General features: G+C 51.7%; 1 protein-coding gene across 2 annotated transcripts in view; it reads left to right on the top strand.

Moving 5' to 3' along the window:
• Positions 1–15701, top strand: part of RHBDL3 (rhomboid like 3) — a 44671-nt gene extending 28970 nt beyond the window's left edge. For both annotated transcript variants that reach the window (XM_081162877.1, XM_081162878.1), the window contains 3 exons: positions 2467–2567; positions 10259–10319; positions 12055–15701. In XM_081162877.1, coding sequence (XP_081019003.1) covers positions 2467–2567; positions 10259–10319; positions 12055–12326 — 434 coding nt within the window. In that variant the 3' untranslated portion in view covers positions 12327–15701. The remainder of the gene's footprint in view (positions 1–2466; positions 2568–10258; positions 10320–12054) is intronic.
• The last annotated feature ends 560 nt before the right edge of the window (positions 15702–16261 follow it).

Raw genomic sequence — 16261 nt, 5'->3', positions numbered from 1 at the left:
CCAGCTTGCCGCTCTCTCCCAGTCCTGTGCTCCCGTGGCATTAATGACCTCTGTGGAATTAATACTGGCCTTATTGAACTGTTTATCCGTGAGGTGGAATCCTGCCTGCTGAGGCTTCCTGCCCTGGGATGGCTTTGTTACTATATTGATATGCATACATGCCCACGTTTGAAATTGATCTCTCCCAGTTCCTCTGGTCCAGAGCTAATCTGCAGTCACTTGGGGGAAGTCTGTACCACAAAGGGAGGGTAGGTGGGTCCAGATTGTTACCTTCAACATGCTAGAACCAGGATCTGAGCCTCACACCAAGATCTGAGGCCAAAACTCGAATTATTGAATTTCTCATCTGAAAGGGACCTTTGATGTCCCCTCCAGTGGGTGGCAAACTTTGCTCCCCAGGCCCCACCCCCATTCAGCCAGAGCTGCTCTCCATGGGGTAGGATGTGGGTAAGGTTTCCTTTGAAAAAAGGGTTTCACTGCTCAAAAGTTGGAAAGCCTTAGAGCTTCTCATTTCACAGATGTGAAAACTGAAGCCCAAAGAATTCAGGGGCTGTGCCCACGGTCCCACAACTAGCCAGCCACGCCCCCATTCCATGCTTCTTCCACAATCCCAGGTTGACCTCTGGCCCTGGGGCCAGGATTCTGATCCATGGGCAGGGTGAGGGAAAGGTCAGTGTGTGGAGGCTGGACCCTGGGGGCTCCAAGGTTGCCTGTGCTCCTGGTGGACCACACTGGGGAGGCCCAGGGAACAGAATCCGGGCCTGTTTGTAGGGACTTGTGCTGAGCAAAGTGGCCAGCCCAGGGAGGCTTTCTCTGTCCCAACTGTAATTAATGAGGCGCAGGCTGCTTGGACAGCCAGCCCTCTGCGCCCTGCAATGCAGCCTTCTCAGCCTGCACCCCAGGAGAGCGTGGGAATTCTTTGTCATGTAGATCCCACTGCCTGTCTGTTTGCCACATTGGGATTCCCCCCCCCCCCACTTCTATAAGGTTGACCCCGTGGCTAGGCAGTAAAAAAAAAAAAGTTATCTGACAATAGATCAATACCTAATTAAAGCCTGAGGGAAGGCATGAAAGGGAGAGGAAAGATTTATAGTTGCCCTGGGAGGGCAGAAGGACATGGGAGTTCTCAGTTGATAGTTTGTTTTTTCCTGGGAAATTGCATCCCCCTTGAGACGCAGAATCTGTTGTGGGGATCTCTTCTTTGAAGGACCTCAGTGAACCGAGGAACCTTGCGGGAGGTGGGGTGGGTGGCGGGTATGTGGGGAGAAGGCAGATGATGTTACAGGGGCTCTCCGTGCCCAGGGTGTCAGATGCTCTGGTTCCTGGGCTTGGCTCAGCCACCTCCTACGTAGTGGACCCTCCACCCCTATGGAACCTGCAGAATTTGGCCTTCTGCCTGTCCCCCCTCTCTCCACCCTGGCAGCAGCTAATTGGCTCATGGGCCTGCGGGCATTTTCCAGGGGTGATTTCTGCACATTTACCCAGGCCAGCTACCTCTCATCCTCCCAGCCCTGGGCTCTACCTCCCAGTTATTTTTAGCCTCCCATGTCCTTCCCTGGAAGCCAAAGCATTGATCACACTCAAATGAGACCAGAACAATACATTTCCCATCTCTTCTCTGCCCGGCTTTCCTCCTAGGACAAAAGTTTGTCATCCCCGGGACCAAGAGTCTATACCCTTCTTTTCCCCAGAGGGTATGACACCATCTCTTTTCTCGCTTCCTGGGGACTTTTCAAGGGCATTTTTTTTTTCCCTCCAGAGAAACCCCATCTGCTCTGGAAACCCTGTTTCCTTTTGTGATCTCATGGCTGGAGGAAGGTTGGAGGTGATCTAAGCGGGTTTCTAGATGCTGTTGAGCAGAGAGAGTGAGGTAGAGGGTGGAGGTTGACTTCGGTCCCAGGTGGAGGACTGGCTGCTATCAAGGCTAAGAGCACAGGCTTTGCGACAAGCAGACCTGGACTCCAGTGCAGGTTCTGGTTCTTCCCACCAGGTGACTCTGGGCTCAGTCTCTTCGCCTCTGCCACGAGGCTATTAGCACCATCCTCAAAGGGCTGTCTAAGAGTTCAAGGGCAGAAAGATGTAAAATGCTTGGCCGGTGTCTGACACACGGTGCCCCGTAAGTGGGACCTGATTCTGTAGTAACTACTCCTGTAATTTTTGTTATTGCTCCAGAACCCTGAGGTGGCACATTGGAAGGCAGAGTTTGGATTGAGAGACAGATGTTCACTTTCTGTCTCTTATTGAGTCTTTGTTTCTCAACGGTAAAAGGAGAAGTTGGAATCAAATGGTTCTTTCAGCCATACAGTAATCTTTAGGGAGCTCCAAGGCGACATGGGATCAAGGGGGGAAGAGAAGGAGCCCTTCGCTCTGGGGTCTTCCCCGAAAGGCTGCAGCATCTGAAGGTCTGAGGCGGGACTGGGGAGCCGCCTCCCGCATTCTTGAATTCTCGCTCTCTCTCTGCCCCAGGATCCTTGGCGGTGTCTGTGGCTGACATGACTGCGCCGGTCGTGGGCTCCTCTGGAGGGGTGTATGCACTCGTCTCTGCCCACCTGGCCAACATCGTGATGGTGAGCACCCCAGGCCCCAGCATGCCTTCCGGGGCCTCCCCCCACCTGTCCCTAGGCCCAGGTGTTAACTGGTTGGAGCAGGGTTTGGGATCCCCACCCATGCTCCAGCCCAGGCCCAGCAAGCGCCGGGCAGACCGAGCTGGTAGCACAGTTCACAGACGCTCCTCACCCTCTGCAGGCCCATTGCAAATGAGGCCCCCCCGTATATGATTCATATTTTCTCCGTCCATGGCTTTGCCGAGAACTGGCCCGTCTCCCTGTCTCACCTCTTTCCCACTTTAGAAAGTGTTAAAATTCTTGACCACTAGCACACATCCTAATTGTAATTCATTATTTGTCATAGACTGTTAACAATACAGGGCCCTTAGAGGTCATAGCACCAAAATTCTCAAGTTAAGAAGAAGGTTCTGAGACGTTAAGTGATTTGTCTAAAGCCACAGTCAGCTTTGTGGCAAAATCAGGACTTGAAACCACATCTCCTGAAAACCATGCTAGTGTCGTTCCACGTCAGCCTGGCCCGGTGGCGGAGCACCGCCATCCCAGTTCTCACGCTCTGCTTTGCCTCTTCCTGAAAGGCCATATAGTTTAATGGTTAGGAGTGTGAACTATGGAGCCAGAAAGCCTAGATCTGAATCCCAGCCACTCACTTCCCAAAGGGTGACCTTGGGAAAATGACTTAACTGCTTTGTGCCTCAGTTTCTACATCTGTGAAATGGGATGATATGTGAGATTAATCGTCCCGAAGTGAAAATAACCAGTTGGTATAAGCATTAATTCCCTGACCCTCGCAGAAGAGACCAGGGTAGAAAGTAGAATCATCTGACAGTTTCAGAGGAGGCCAAGGGAGACTGCTTCCTTGTTTTGGACGCAGTCTGAAGTTGGAGGCCTAAGGAGGAGTCCCTGGTAGATAATGCCACTAATTTTGGTGAATGAGGAATGAGTGAATGAATGAACAATGTCCAGAAAGGGCATAGCTTCTCTTCGGGGTCCTCCTGCCCTTGCCTCCCCCCTCCATCCCTATCTCCACCACGTGGCAGGTGTGAGTACTCACTTACAACAGTTTTGGGAGTTCCCAAATCCTCCCGTTTCATCTTGGGTATTGCCACTCTCGCCCACGTATGTTACACACGTGCGCACGCACACACACAGCTTGGTCTGCTGAGAACCTGGAGCGCGGGGCCACCTCACATGGCCCTCTTAAATGGGTCACTCTGTATCAGTGCCACCGCTTTCCCCAGACACAGCTTTTCCTCTGAATTCTGCCTCCTCCACTCCCCCCTCCCCCTGCCCCAATTCCTCCTGTAGGGGAAGGCAATGCTAACCACCCCCCTCCTTCCCCCTCCAAGATGCGTGCGTGCGGAAGGGGGTGAGCAGGCACCACTCAGAGAACAGGGGAAGGAGAAACAAACAGGAGTTCATGAAGATGCCCGTCTCCAGCCCTTCCCCCTGCCTGGGAAACAGCCCTGAGGCCCCGAGGCCCCATGGTGAGGGCAGACCACCCGAGAGCTGAGAGCCGAGGACCCAGGGGTAGGGCAGGGGGTTGAGCGGGGAGGTGTGAAAGCAGTTTTGTTCCAGCTCACGCTTCCTTCTGGCAAGTAGCCCATGCCTGTGGCGGTGGAGATGAGCAGCCCTGTCCCAGGGCCCGTCGCCTTTCCAGAAGGACACGGTTCGGCACGGCTCTCCCCGGCCAGCGGGGAGCTTTGCAGTCCCCAGAGCGTGACATGCAGAAGCCTTTCCCTAGAATGGTGTGAGGGGCTTATTTGACAGTGAAAAGATCTCATTTTCTCATTTAAAGAGGTTGATTTCCTTTCGTCAAGAGGCCACCTTTACCCGAATGAGCTCAGGGACCTGCAATTCAGAGACGCGTTGGGTCCAACTAAATGAAATTGGCGTTTCTGTGGGTCAGAAGCACTTAAACATTGGCAGTTTCATGTGGTTCAGCCAAATAATATACCATTGATTTTAATTCCGAAATGAAGATTGGCCTGTGTATGTGTACACAGTCAAACACCTTGTCAGAACAGAAAGGGGAAAAAGCATGGACTTGAACGACAGAAAATGTGGATTTGAGTATGAGCGTCACCGTGTAATAGCGGTGAGTTCCTTAACTTTTCAAGGCCTCAGCTCTCTCACCTGTAATCCCTCCTTCACAAGATAGTTGTGAGAAAGACATGAAAACATAGATAAGAAAATGCTTCCCATATGGCAAGTCACCGTATAACTGGGAGATCCTGTATGTGTGTGCGCTTGCGTGTGTTTATATATTTTTGTATACATATCATTTTTTTTATAAGTTCTGCCTGTATCTGTACAGAGGAAAATTAGAAAATGTGCCCTTTTTGCTTTAGATACATAAGGGAAAAGTGTTTGACCTTTGTGTTCTCAGGACTGCCTGTTTAAATGAGAGATTCCACCTTAAATCAAAGTATGTCATATTTTCCATAAAAACACTGAGTTTTAGAAAGCTTGCAGTTTATACCCAGGGAACAAAGCTCAGGAACCATTTCAACAAAAGATCTGGATGGCATAAAAGACCCACAATCAAGGCTTCTTATTTTAAACACAGGAAGCATAAAGATACACATAATTGAATAATTTATTAATTGCCTTTTGCTGGGGCCCCTAGGCCAGAGTTCCATTTTTAAATAAGCCAGGTATTTACTCACACTCTGTTCCACATGATAGGTGTTTTCCTTAAATGATGAAGATCTGAATTTTCGCAAATTGAACCATATTGTCAAAGCACAAGACAACATTGTTGTCTGAATGACACCAAAAAATTTCTCAAAGGCTCACTTTATTATGTAGAAATCTTTTTGTAGAACAAATAATCACCCCCTAATTTATGTGTCATGCTTTCCCATTTCCTGTTGAAGTCATTGAATGAGAAACTGTTTCTACCCGGGATATGGAAGGGAAGCTCACTGCCCGGGCGTCAGCCTCTGAGCCCTTAACTGGTTGGCTGAGCACGACGCCTAGGGGACTGGCCCCTGCCTTGTTTGCCCGAGGTGAGTTACCATCTCACCCTACAGGGCTCTTGGAGAGAATGAAATTATAGGGCCTGCAAAAGATTTGTGTTCCCCAGGGGCCTGCAGGCTTTTCAGCGTTTATAGCAGCAGCAGTGCCGGCCGTGTGTGAGATGTTTTTTCTTTTCTCCTGTTGTTTAACTTTACTCATTTTATTAGAGGGAATTATGGGTCCGGAAAAAGAGGCAGCTGGTGGGAAGGGGTGACTTTTTAGTTTAATTCCTCCGCTGCTGGGAGTCTGGTCGTTTATTGACATTTGGTCAGCTTTGGGGGCAGCCGGGGCAGCCAGCAGGGACAAACAGCAGACAGACAACATGACCCTGTCCCAGAAGGGTGGACTGGGAGTCCTTTCAATCTCGCCATTAATTCACTGTGTATGACCTTGAACGAGGCCTCCTGGACCCTCCGTTTCTTCTTCTCTAAGGTGCGGGACAGAGGGTGTTACTGGATCGGCTTGGCAGACGCCAGTGCCTTCGGGGGCCAGGCAGGTATTGTAAATGAAGCTGGCCTGGGGCGCGCTGTGGCAAGCTGGAGCTCCTGGCTCCACCCAAAGTCATTGGGGTTCAGAAGTTTTAAAGCTGTTGTGCAGGGCAGACTCACCATCTTTGCCTCAGCTAGATACTAGTATCAAACACTTACATGGTGCTTACCACGTGACAGGCAGTGTTCTTTGTGCTTTCCATGTGTTAACTCATTTCACCTGCACAGCAGCCCAGTGAGGTAGGGAAGTGAGATGGGCACTGTTGTTCTCTCAGATTTAAAAATGAGGACACTAGAGAAAAATGAGTTCTGAGCCACCCCACCAATGGTCTTCCCAGACCAAAAATGTGGACAGTGCTTTCTAAGATCCCAGGCAAGGGCAAGATAGGGCATGGACCTCAGCGGACAGAGATCAGCCAACACTAGACTTATACAGTATTTGTCCTTTTGGGACGGGCTTATTTTACTTAGCATAATCTCTTCGATGTTCATTGAAATTTATAGTACGTATCAGAACTTTCTTCCTTTTTAAGGCTGAATAATATTCCATTTATATGGATATACCACATTTTGTTTCTCCATTTATCCGTTGATGGACACTTGACTGTTGTGAATAATACTGCTATGAACAGGGATGTCACTTTTAAGGGAGAGTGAAGACCCCTGGGTGGATGTCACAGAGAGGGAAAGCCTGGCCAGGCAATAGCAGGAAGAACTTTCCAGTGATTAGAGCTCCTTCACGAAGCTGCCCAGGAGGTGTTGAGCGCCTTGTTGCAGGGTCTGGAGGGCCATTTTGTTGGTGGCTTGGCAGCATGTGTCCCCATTAGAAGATGGTCCATCAGGTGAGACCCAAGGCCCTACCCATCCTAACATTTCCGCCTGGAGAGGAGCCGAGGGACTGCCCACCATGAGCTGACTGAGCTAGCTCAGAATGGGTTACCGGATCGGTGGAAAGCACCAAATTCATTTTTGCTTTTTTAAAAAATATGTTTTTATTTTATTGATTTTTTTTTTGAGAAAGAGAAACATTGATGTGAGAAACATTGGTCAGAAACATCCATTGGCTGCCTCCTCTACTCCCCCTACTGGGGATCGAGCTGGCTACCCAGGCATGTGCCCTGACTGGGAATCGAACCAGTGACCTTTTGGTGCATGGAACGACGTTCAACCAACTGAGTCACCCTGGCCAAGGCCCAAATTCATTTTGTTCCCTGTCTCCCGGTGAGGCTCCTCTGTGGGCAGACACCCGGAGGGGACGTTATCTGGCCATCTGCTTCTCCGCACAGAACCTGTCAGCGCGCAATGATTAGACTTCCCCATCCAAAGAGGGGCCGTGTGTTGCCCATCTTGCCTTTTGTGAGGCAGGGCCTGCCCATCAGTGAGGAATAATGGGGGGAAGGGAGGTGATGGGCAGGAAGCCCAGTGCCTCAGGATTTCTCCCTCTTTTTGGCAGCTTCCCTGCATCCTGCTTACTCCACTGAAGCTTCCATAGACGTTATTGTATGTGCCAGTGTTCAGGGCCTCTGTAAAGTTTGACATGTGTCCCCCAACGTCAAAGGAGTGCGAGACGTGCCCTTCAGCTGGGCCTGGGCCTGGGCCTGGGCCTGGGCCAGGCAGCAAAGGCAGAGTGGGTGGGGAGGGAGCAGAAGCCCCTGGCTGCACCCAGTGCCTCCTTCCCTAGGTCTGATGTGTTGCGGGAAGATTCCGGGCTGGATTCTGTGTGTGCTCACATCACGCACCGGTGTAAATGGAATAGAGCTTTGAATGCACGGCAGGAGTGCCCCTCAAAGGAACCCTGTGGCGAAGTCTTTTGTAAAATGAAAAATCCTTTTGTAAGGTGAATAATTGTACTCCATTCGTCTGCTCTGGAGGTTCAGAGTGTTCAGAGATTCTCAGGGGAAAGAGGGATTTGTTTGACGGCCATCTGGCCCACCCCCCCCTTCCAATGCCCAATTCTAGAGCATCCCCTCCAAGTGATGCGAAGCCCCGTTTGAACCCCTCAGTGATGGGAAACTCACCATCCCTCAAGATGGGTCATTCCATCTTTGGGCAGCTCTGCTTATTAGAGGTGGAAACTTACCCTGAGCTAAAAAAAATCTTTCTCTGAATCTATCAGACTGTCACTGCCTGCCTTCACTCCGTCTGAAGGTGATTGGAGACAGACATCTAGAAATCTTTTTGACTGTCTGCCTTCTGAACTCAGAAACTGAGGTCATAGTCTGCTCCAATCACTAACCTTTGTTTTTCTTCTGTTTCCATAGAGATGCCTCTTATTAAATACCTGATTGCTTGCACCATAGGCCTACCTTTGGGAATCCACCTGCATCACCACCTCTTGAAATGAGACACAACTGTTGAACTGAACTGAACTTTTCTCGAGCCTGAGACTGGTTTAATGAGATAGAGAACAGTCTGCCAACCCAACTTCTGGAATGTGAAACTGCCAGAGAAGTTTCAGAGGAGGGAACTGTGGAGGTTCAGAATGAGTCACCCCAAGATGTGCCTCTGTGGTGTGCAGATTACTTTGAGCTAAAGGCAAATTTAGCGGCAGGCTCAAGAGGAACTCCTGCGCCTCCCTTAACTACCTAGAAGAACTTGAGTTAGGGGCCTTGCCCAAAATAGCAGATTATCAAAGAGATAACCTCTTTTGACCTACCTTTAGGGCAGGGCAAACTTCTATTTACCAAGAGTCCACTCTTACCATCCTGCAACGATCCTTTGAAGCCCCCAAGGCATCTTACCTCATCCTAGCTCAGGTTGTCTTATACCCATGTTCCCTTTCTATCTCTGAACCTCTCGTGCATGTGGGGTCTCTGATTCTCTCATGTATTTGGGTTCCCATACATATGTATTTGAGACACATGTATCAAATTTGGTTACTTTCGCCCTAGCCGGTTTTGCTCAGTGCTTAGAGCATCGGCCCTCAGACTAAAGGGTCTTGGGTTCGATTCCAGTCAAGGGCAGGCACCTCGGTTGCAGGCTCTACCCCTAGCCCTGGACGGGACACATGCAGGAGGCAACCAGTCGACGTGTCTCTCTCACATTGATGTTTCTCTCTCTCTCTCTCCCATTTTCTCTGAAAAGCAGTGGAAAAAGGATCCTCGGGTGAGAAAAAAAAAAAAAGGGGGTTATTTTCTCTTGTTAAAAAATAAAATCTCTCTGAAGTTTTCATCTATTGAGTCTTCTGCTTGCAGGTTACACTGAATGTGCCCTTTCCTTGTGTTAACTCACTTGATACTTGATAACAGTGGACTTGACCCCTAGGTCTTCTCTTCATCTGTTCCTCAGATGCAGGATGTTGAGATCTCCAGTCATCCTGATGGTTCTGCTTTGCCTTTGCTTGGTTTGCTGTCCTGCATCCCTTTGCAACCCTGGACCAAGCTCTCAGGTGTGGTCTGTGTGTGTAGAGGAGACAGGGACTCAGATCTCCCTAGTTCTAGATTATCTTTCTCTGCTAGTGCAGCTCAAGAACTTTTTGAGCCCTGGCTGGTGTGGCTGGGTTGGTTGGACGTCATCGCGTACACCGAAAGATCACCGGTTCAATTCCCGGTCAGGGCAGATGCCCAGGTTGTGAGCTCGATTCCTGGTGTGAGGTGTGCAAGAGGCAGCCCATCAGTGTTCCACTCTCACACTGATGTTTCCTTCTCTCTCCCTCTCCCTTTCTTTCTCTCTAAAAATCAATTAAAAAGCCCTAGCGGGTTTTGCTCAGTGGTTAGAGCATCGGCCCACTGACTGAAGGGTTTCAGGTTCGATTCCGGTCAAGGGCACGTACCTCGGTTGCGGGCTTGATCCCAGGCTGTGGTCAGGGCACGTACAGGAGGCAACCAATCAGTGTGTCTCTCTCACATGGACGCTTCTCTTTCTCTCTCTCTCTGTCCCTCCCACTCTCTCTGAAAAGCAATGGGAAAAAATAGATATCCTCAGGAGAGGATTAAAAAAATTAAAATCAATAAATATTTAAAATAAATAAAAATAATAAATCTGTCCAAAAAAAAAAAAGCCTTTTGACAGTAATAAACTTACCATTGCCTAAAATCTCAAAGCCATGCTGGTGTGATCTGCTACTAAGCCACAACCCCCTCACCCAGCACTTAATGGAGATTACTTTTTTAAATGTCAGGTTTTCTTAAGCGAGAGACTTCTGCAGAGGAGTGGAACTAATGGAACTCTCTCCCTTTTCCCTAGAACTGGTCAGGCATGAAGTGCCAATTCAAGCTGCTGCGGATGGCTGTGGCCTTGATCTGTAGTAAGTACTGACCCCGCAGGCTGCGGGGAAGGGAGCCCTGCACTGGGCCTGGGGGGCGTAAAGATGGCACAGTCCCTGACCTTTAGGGGCTTGTGGTCAAGAAAAAAAGGGGGGGGGGCATGTCAATCATGTGCAACAAAGTGGGATGTCAGGAGAAAAGTCTGGCCCACTCTGCTACTTCTTAAACTTTCTTAAACTTTTTATATTGACATGTAATATGCAAACAGAAAAGTGCACACAGGATAAGTGTCCAGCTCAGTGACCAGCACCCAGGTCAAAAAAAAACTCTTAATAACCTTTTGGGTCATGGAGTTGATCGTTTGAGATCTTTTATTGGAATCTAGAGACCCCGGCCCTGGAGAAACGCACATATGTTTAATGCATGTGCGCTGAAACTGTAGTTTTAGCAGGTTTACACACTGTGACTGTTGCAGGCTGCAGGAGAACAGCACCAGGTATTAAACCCATGGGGTCAGACCGGACCTGCTGTTTAAAAAAAACAACTCTGAGCATCATAAAAATTAAAATGCTGTTTTGGAGAGGGGCGCCATGTCTTTCAAGCCTCCCCTGTGGAACCCAGGGCCTGCTAAGCAAAGGCAGGAAGATGCCCAAGGACCTGGGAGGGGGGTGATGGACCACAGTGTCCCTCCCTAGCTGCTCCTTTTCCGCCATCTATCGGCCATTCCTGGAGTTGCAGGGCTCATGCCGGAAGGCATGGCAATCCCCTGGAGGTGCTGGTTCCCCCCCCCCCCCCCCCCGGAGTGTTTAGGGTGGAGAGAGGCACACTGGTGCATTAAATGGTAACTGCACAAGGACAACATTCCCTTCACAGGGCTTTCTTTCAATCTGTCAAGTTTGCCTTGGTTTTCTCATCTGTAAAATGGGGGTAAGAGTACCTGCCCTCCCGTGTCCTTGGGTGGTGGGTAACAGAATGGCAGTTTCCCGGCACCTGCCTTTTAAGAGAGTACATCCCCATTGGATTGGCCAATCCAAGTTCATGCAAGAAGGATGGGTTGGAGAGTGGGTGGGGGCGTTTTAGATGCTGCTAAGAGAGAAATTCCAGCACTTGGTGTTGGGACTGTTTATTTCCATTCCCCGTTCGCCCTTTCCCCACTCCATCCCTTCCTTCCAGCCACTGGTTCTGAGGGTTTCCTGAGGGGTTTGAGATAATACATGCAAACACTTCGTAAACTGTAAAGTGCTAGCACATACTGCTCGTTATTAATGTTCCCGCAATGCAGCCTGGCACACGGAGGCTGAGACTTTATACGGGTGGGGAGACTGAGCCTGCAGGACACGTGACATAAGGATGCGCGAGCCTGTGGCTTCTGCACGAGCTGTCCCCTCTGCCTGAAATGCTCTTCTTAGGGTCTTCACTTGATAGTCCCATCTCAGCTCAAATGTCACCTCTTTAGGGAGATCTTGCCTGACTCCCCAAACTAAAGGATCCCCCTCCTTACACCCAGTGTTGACTTTAAATCACCAGTTTTTTGTTCCTGTGGAATTTCTCGTACTGAAATGATCTCACGGACGTGACTGTGGCTGGTCGGTTTCCAGATCCTATAAGCTCTGGGAGAACAGAGGTTTGTCTGTCTTCACGACGGTGTGTCCAGTGCACAGAACAAACAGTGCTTGGCCTGTGGCGACTGGAGTAACGGGCGGCTGGGTGGGCGGCTGGACGGACGGCCCCTGCCCAGCGGCCTCCTGTGACTCCTCTGTGCTTCTTCCCCTGCAGTGAGCATGGAGTTCGGGCGGGCTGTGTGGCTCCGGTTCCACCCGTCGGCCTACCCCCCGTGTCCTCACCCCAGCTTCGTGGCACACTTGGGTGGTGTGGCCGTGGGCATCACCCTGGGCGTGGTGGTCCTGAGGAACTATGAGCAGAGGCTGCAGGACCAGTCGCTGTGGTGGATTTTCGTGGCCATGTATACCATCTTCGTGCTTTTCGCCGTCTTCTGGAATATCTTTGCGTACCCCCTGCTGGACTTGAAGCTGCCACCGCCCCCCTGACGGGCCGGGGACTGAGGTCAGGGAGGGGAGGGAGGCGCAGCGTCAGCAGGGAGCATTTATATTATTTTTTCCCATCACCAGCTCAGTGAGGCCAGGGACAAGAGGCGCTGGGCAAGCAGTGGGGCGTCTTTTCTTGAAAGGCACCTGCTGGAGGAGTCAGATGTGGCTACCGTTGTTTTTCTAGACTCTTCTGAAGACATCGGGCCAGCAAAGGCTTGGAGGGGGGGTGAGAGAAGCCATCCCTTTGGGCTGGGCTTGTTCCATGTGTTCAGGGGTCCCCTCCCTCGTCACAGAGGCCATAAGAGTGTAAGGAAGGCCTGAGGGGGTGGTGGCCAGGCAGGCCCTTGTCCAGCCCGGAGATAATTTCGGGCCGGGAAGCATTCCCTCTGCAGCTGTTGGGTCTGGAGCTCTGGTAGTGGGAGAGGGCCTGGTGGTGGACATGTGGACGTGGCCTGGGGGAGCCCGAAGTGCCTGACTGTGCCCGTCGGTGGGCACTGGGGTGCGGTCTCCAGTGCCTGCGGTGGGCAGAGGAGGGAGACTCTGTAACTCCAGGCTCTACCCTTGCCCTGGGGGTACCCAGCAAGAGGAACCCCGGTAAGAGGGGATTCATCCTAAGGTCCACCTTGGGAAGGCCCTGCTTTGGACTTCTCCCTCCCTCTCCCCCAGGATGCTGACATCTCACGCGGGTGCCCCAGCATCCCGCGCCCTGCCTTGATTTTAGAGTCCTGCCCTGCCCTGCCCTGCCCTGCCCTGCCCTGCCCTGCCCCGACCCTACATTGTGCCTCTCCTTTGTTAGTGGACGCAGTGTTCTGATGTGTGTGCACATGGTTTGGTGGGTGGAGATGCCTGTGTGATGAGAAAAACAATGTGAGGCAAGTCGGAGACGGCAGAGGAGGGCTGTGAGGGGCCGTGGGTGGGTGTGGAGGAGTCTGTGTGAGGGTGTCAGGGGAAGGAGGGGGCTGAGAGGTGGGAGGGTGTGGTTCCTGAGAATCCCGGCTTTTAGCAAAGCCTGTCTCTTCTGTGCCCCTCCCTGAGAATCCCTGACCCGTGGGAGAATGGTCCGTGTGGAGGGCGGCCTCGCACCCTTCCAGGGCCCCTCGGAATGCAGGGGTTTCCTCGCCTTTGCCAGGTTCTGCTCTGGTTCCCTCTGGAGTGGCCTTCATATCTGAAAGGTTCTGTTCTGTCTCTCTCTGGAGGGAAGGAGCTTTGGGGGTGCAAGAGAGGCTGGGCAGGAATATCGACACCATGTGTCCTTTTGAGTTCAATGGGACAGGAAGTTGCAGCAAAAGGAATTCCAGTTTAGGTGGAAAACTGCTTCTAGAGAATTGTTGGGTGCTTGGGTGAGTGTCAGAGGTGAGGGCAGCCCGTAGACTCAGATTCCCAGAGCTGGGAGGGAACTGGGAGATTATCAAGCCCATCCCCACCCCCATTTCACAAGGGAATGGTCTCCTAGCAGGAGCTGGTGCGGGCCCCGAGGGGAGGTGGGCAGGATGGACTTGGACAAAGCTTCGTTCCCTTTATACTGCTCTTGGAACTCCCAGCCGCTGACCTCCCAGAAGGGGGAAGAACCCAAGGCTGGGTTCGTGCAGGAACAAGGGCAGGTGTGTAGGGGCTGCCCTCTGCCAGCCACTTGCCCATTAGAGCAACATGTGCACCGAGGTTTGAAGTCAGCCCGGCCAGCGTGGCTTCCCTTCTCCAGTGATCACACGTGAATGGGCAGGATCTTTCTACCCAGGGCACCCACACTCCGCCCTAGGCTATGCCAGGCCCTTCCCCGTCTTTGCTCACTGCTAATTAGACTGTCCTGGTCCCACATACGGCGCATAATAAGGTCATGCTGCACTTGGGCCAACCCTGCGCTGAGGACGGCCGGCCGGGGTGGTGTGCGCCCAGGTCTTTGGCTGAGCTGCGTTGCCCTGAAGCATGTGGTCTGTGCCCTGCCAGCCGTTCCCTGCCCTCCTGAGAGAATGGTGTAGCTGGAAGAGTCAGCTCCGTGGGAGAGGAGACTGAGCTGGAACTGGGGGCTGGGAAGACTGGGTGACGATGGAGAAGGGGCCTTGGCGGTGGGCTGCAGCTACTGCTAACCCTGCACGGTGCTGTCCCTTCCTGGAGGAGCCGAGGCAGCTGCTGCCCTGCTGGGGAGCAGGGCCCTCCTCCAGATCCCCTCCTGGCACTGGGGGTTCTGGATCGTAGATCGGGGGAGCAGAGAGCCACCCCTCCCCCTGCCTTTGTCTGCCGTGGCCTGGAGAGGGGCCTTCCTCTCTCAGGGGCGAAACGACTGTGGACTGGAAGATTTTAGAAAGTCCTCCGAAAAGCATCCAGTCTCCTCAGGGCTGAGGCTGGAAGCGTGTTTGGGAGGACTGCCTGAGGCGGAACCCCACCTGCCGTTCCTGTTGAGTGTCTCCTCCACACTCAGAGCCCCATCTACACCGTAGGCCCAGCTGAGTGTCCAAAGGCCACTCAGAAGTCCTCTCGTCTGCTCAGCAGCCATCTCCAGCATCCTCTCCCAGCCATCACTTCTAAGCAGGGCCCCCCAGTGCTGACGACAGTCACTTCCCAAGACCCAGGTCTCTGACCCAGGGCCAGAGCCAGTTGTCTGGTAAGAAAGGTTTGCTTTTTGGCACAGGGCTTGCTCCTCAGCAGGTCCCTGTGTTCCCTCGCTCCCTGCACCCCACCAGCAGCCTGTGCTCATCGCCCCTCCTTCCTCTCCCACTGCCGGCCGCTTGGCCAGTGCTCCCAGAAGCTGAGGGTGGTGCGAATCTGCAGGCCCCGGAGCCAGGTCGGATTTTCATCCTCACGGTGCAGAAATTGAAATCTGGGGACTCCCCAAACAGCAGCCACAGACTCACTCGCTCCTTAAACGGAAGAGGAATCATAGAAACCGGGGGAAGGAAAACAAACCTTCAAAGGAGAAATTTCGCTTTAATGACACCATTAATCATCCGTTTTTTAATTAGGAAAAGCTCCCTAATGAGGCGCTTTTGCCAGCTAATAGGACTCTCCGTTTCCATGTGCGCTATCCTGGCCCAGAGGATTAGGAGAGTCATTGCTCACCAAGCCCAGCTCTTTCCCCAGCGTCCAATTTCATTTGCAAATAATGCAGGTTCCCCGGGCACAGCGGAAGCCCTTTCCTGGCATTGTTCCTGTTGCTCCCAGGGCTGGCTGGAAAGCACGGATACTCCTCTGCCTTAAAACCCAGTGCCCGACACTGAACTCTGACCCCCACCCCCAAGGACTTGAGTATGTGGAAAACAAACAAAAAGACACAAGCTGCAATGTTTGTTTCGAAATATTTTTGTATTGTGTACATTCTGTATATTTTTGTTGTAACATATTATTTGAGCACAGATTCCATTAAAGATTTTTTTTTAAGCCATCGGTTATTTAGAAAGTGACTTGAAGGGCTTAGCCTTTTTCATCTGGGGCTCGGTCAGGGCGGGGGTGGAGGAGAGTGTGGGCAGCCTCGGTCGTGGTTGTGGGTCTGTGATTTATATAATGCAGATGGGGGGTGTTGTTTCTTGGAGCTGGTGTTTCTGGCTTGGTGGTTCTTAACCTTTCTTGAATTACTGAACTCTTCTGAGTGGTTGATGAAAGCTGGTTCTCTTCCCATAAAAATGCACAGATAGACAATTTTGTATACAATTGGGGTGGGGCTGGCTGTGGATAAGGGAACGGACCCATGGCTTCAGGTTAAGAAGGTGGGTGCCCCACCTTCCCCTTCCACTCACTCTTACTCTACCCCGCTGAGAGATTAATATTTTGACTACTGTTGTTGGAGGGATCTCCTTTGAAATTCCTTGGGCACTTCCTTCTTTCCCTACTGGCCTAGTCTTCAGGTCTTTCTGGGGACTGTCAACACCCTGATCTTGAGGAAGGGACAGGAATGTTCTCAGGGTAAAAGGGTTCACGGAAGGGGAATATAAGAGCCTAAACGT

The sequence above is a fragment of the Miniopterus schreibersii genome (genome assembly GCF_964146895.1).
Source record: "Miniopterus schreibersii genome assembly, chromosome: 16".
NCBI classification, from domain to species: Eukaryota; Metazoa; Chordata; class Mammalia; order Chiroptera; family Miniopteridae; genus Miniopterus; species Miniopterus schreibersii.
The sequence above is the reverse complement of the archived record's forward strand: the minus strand, read 5'-3'. Positions and strand labels throughout refer to the sequence as shown.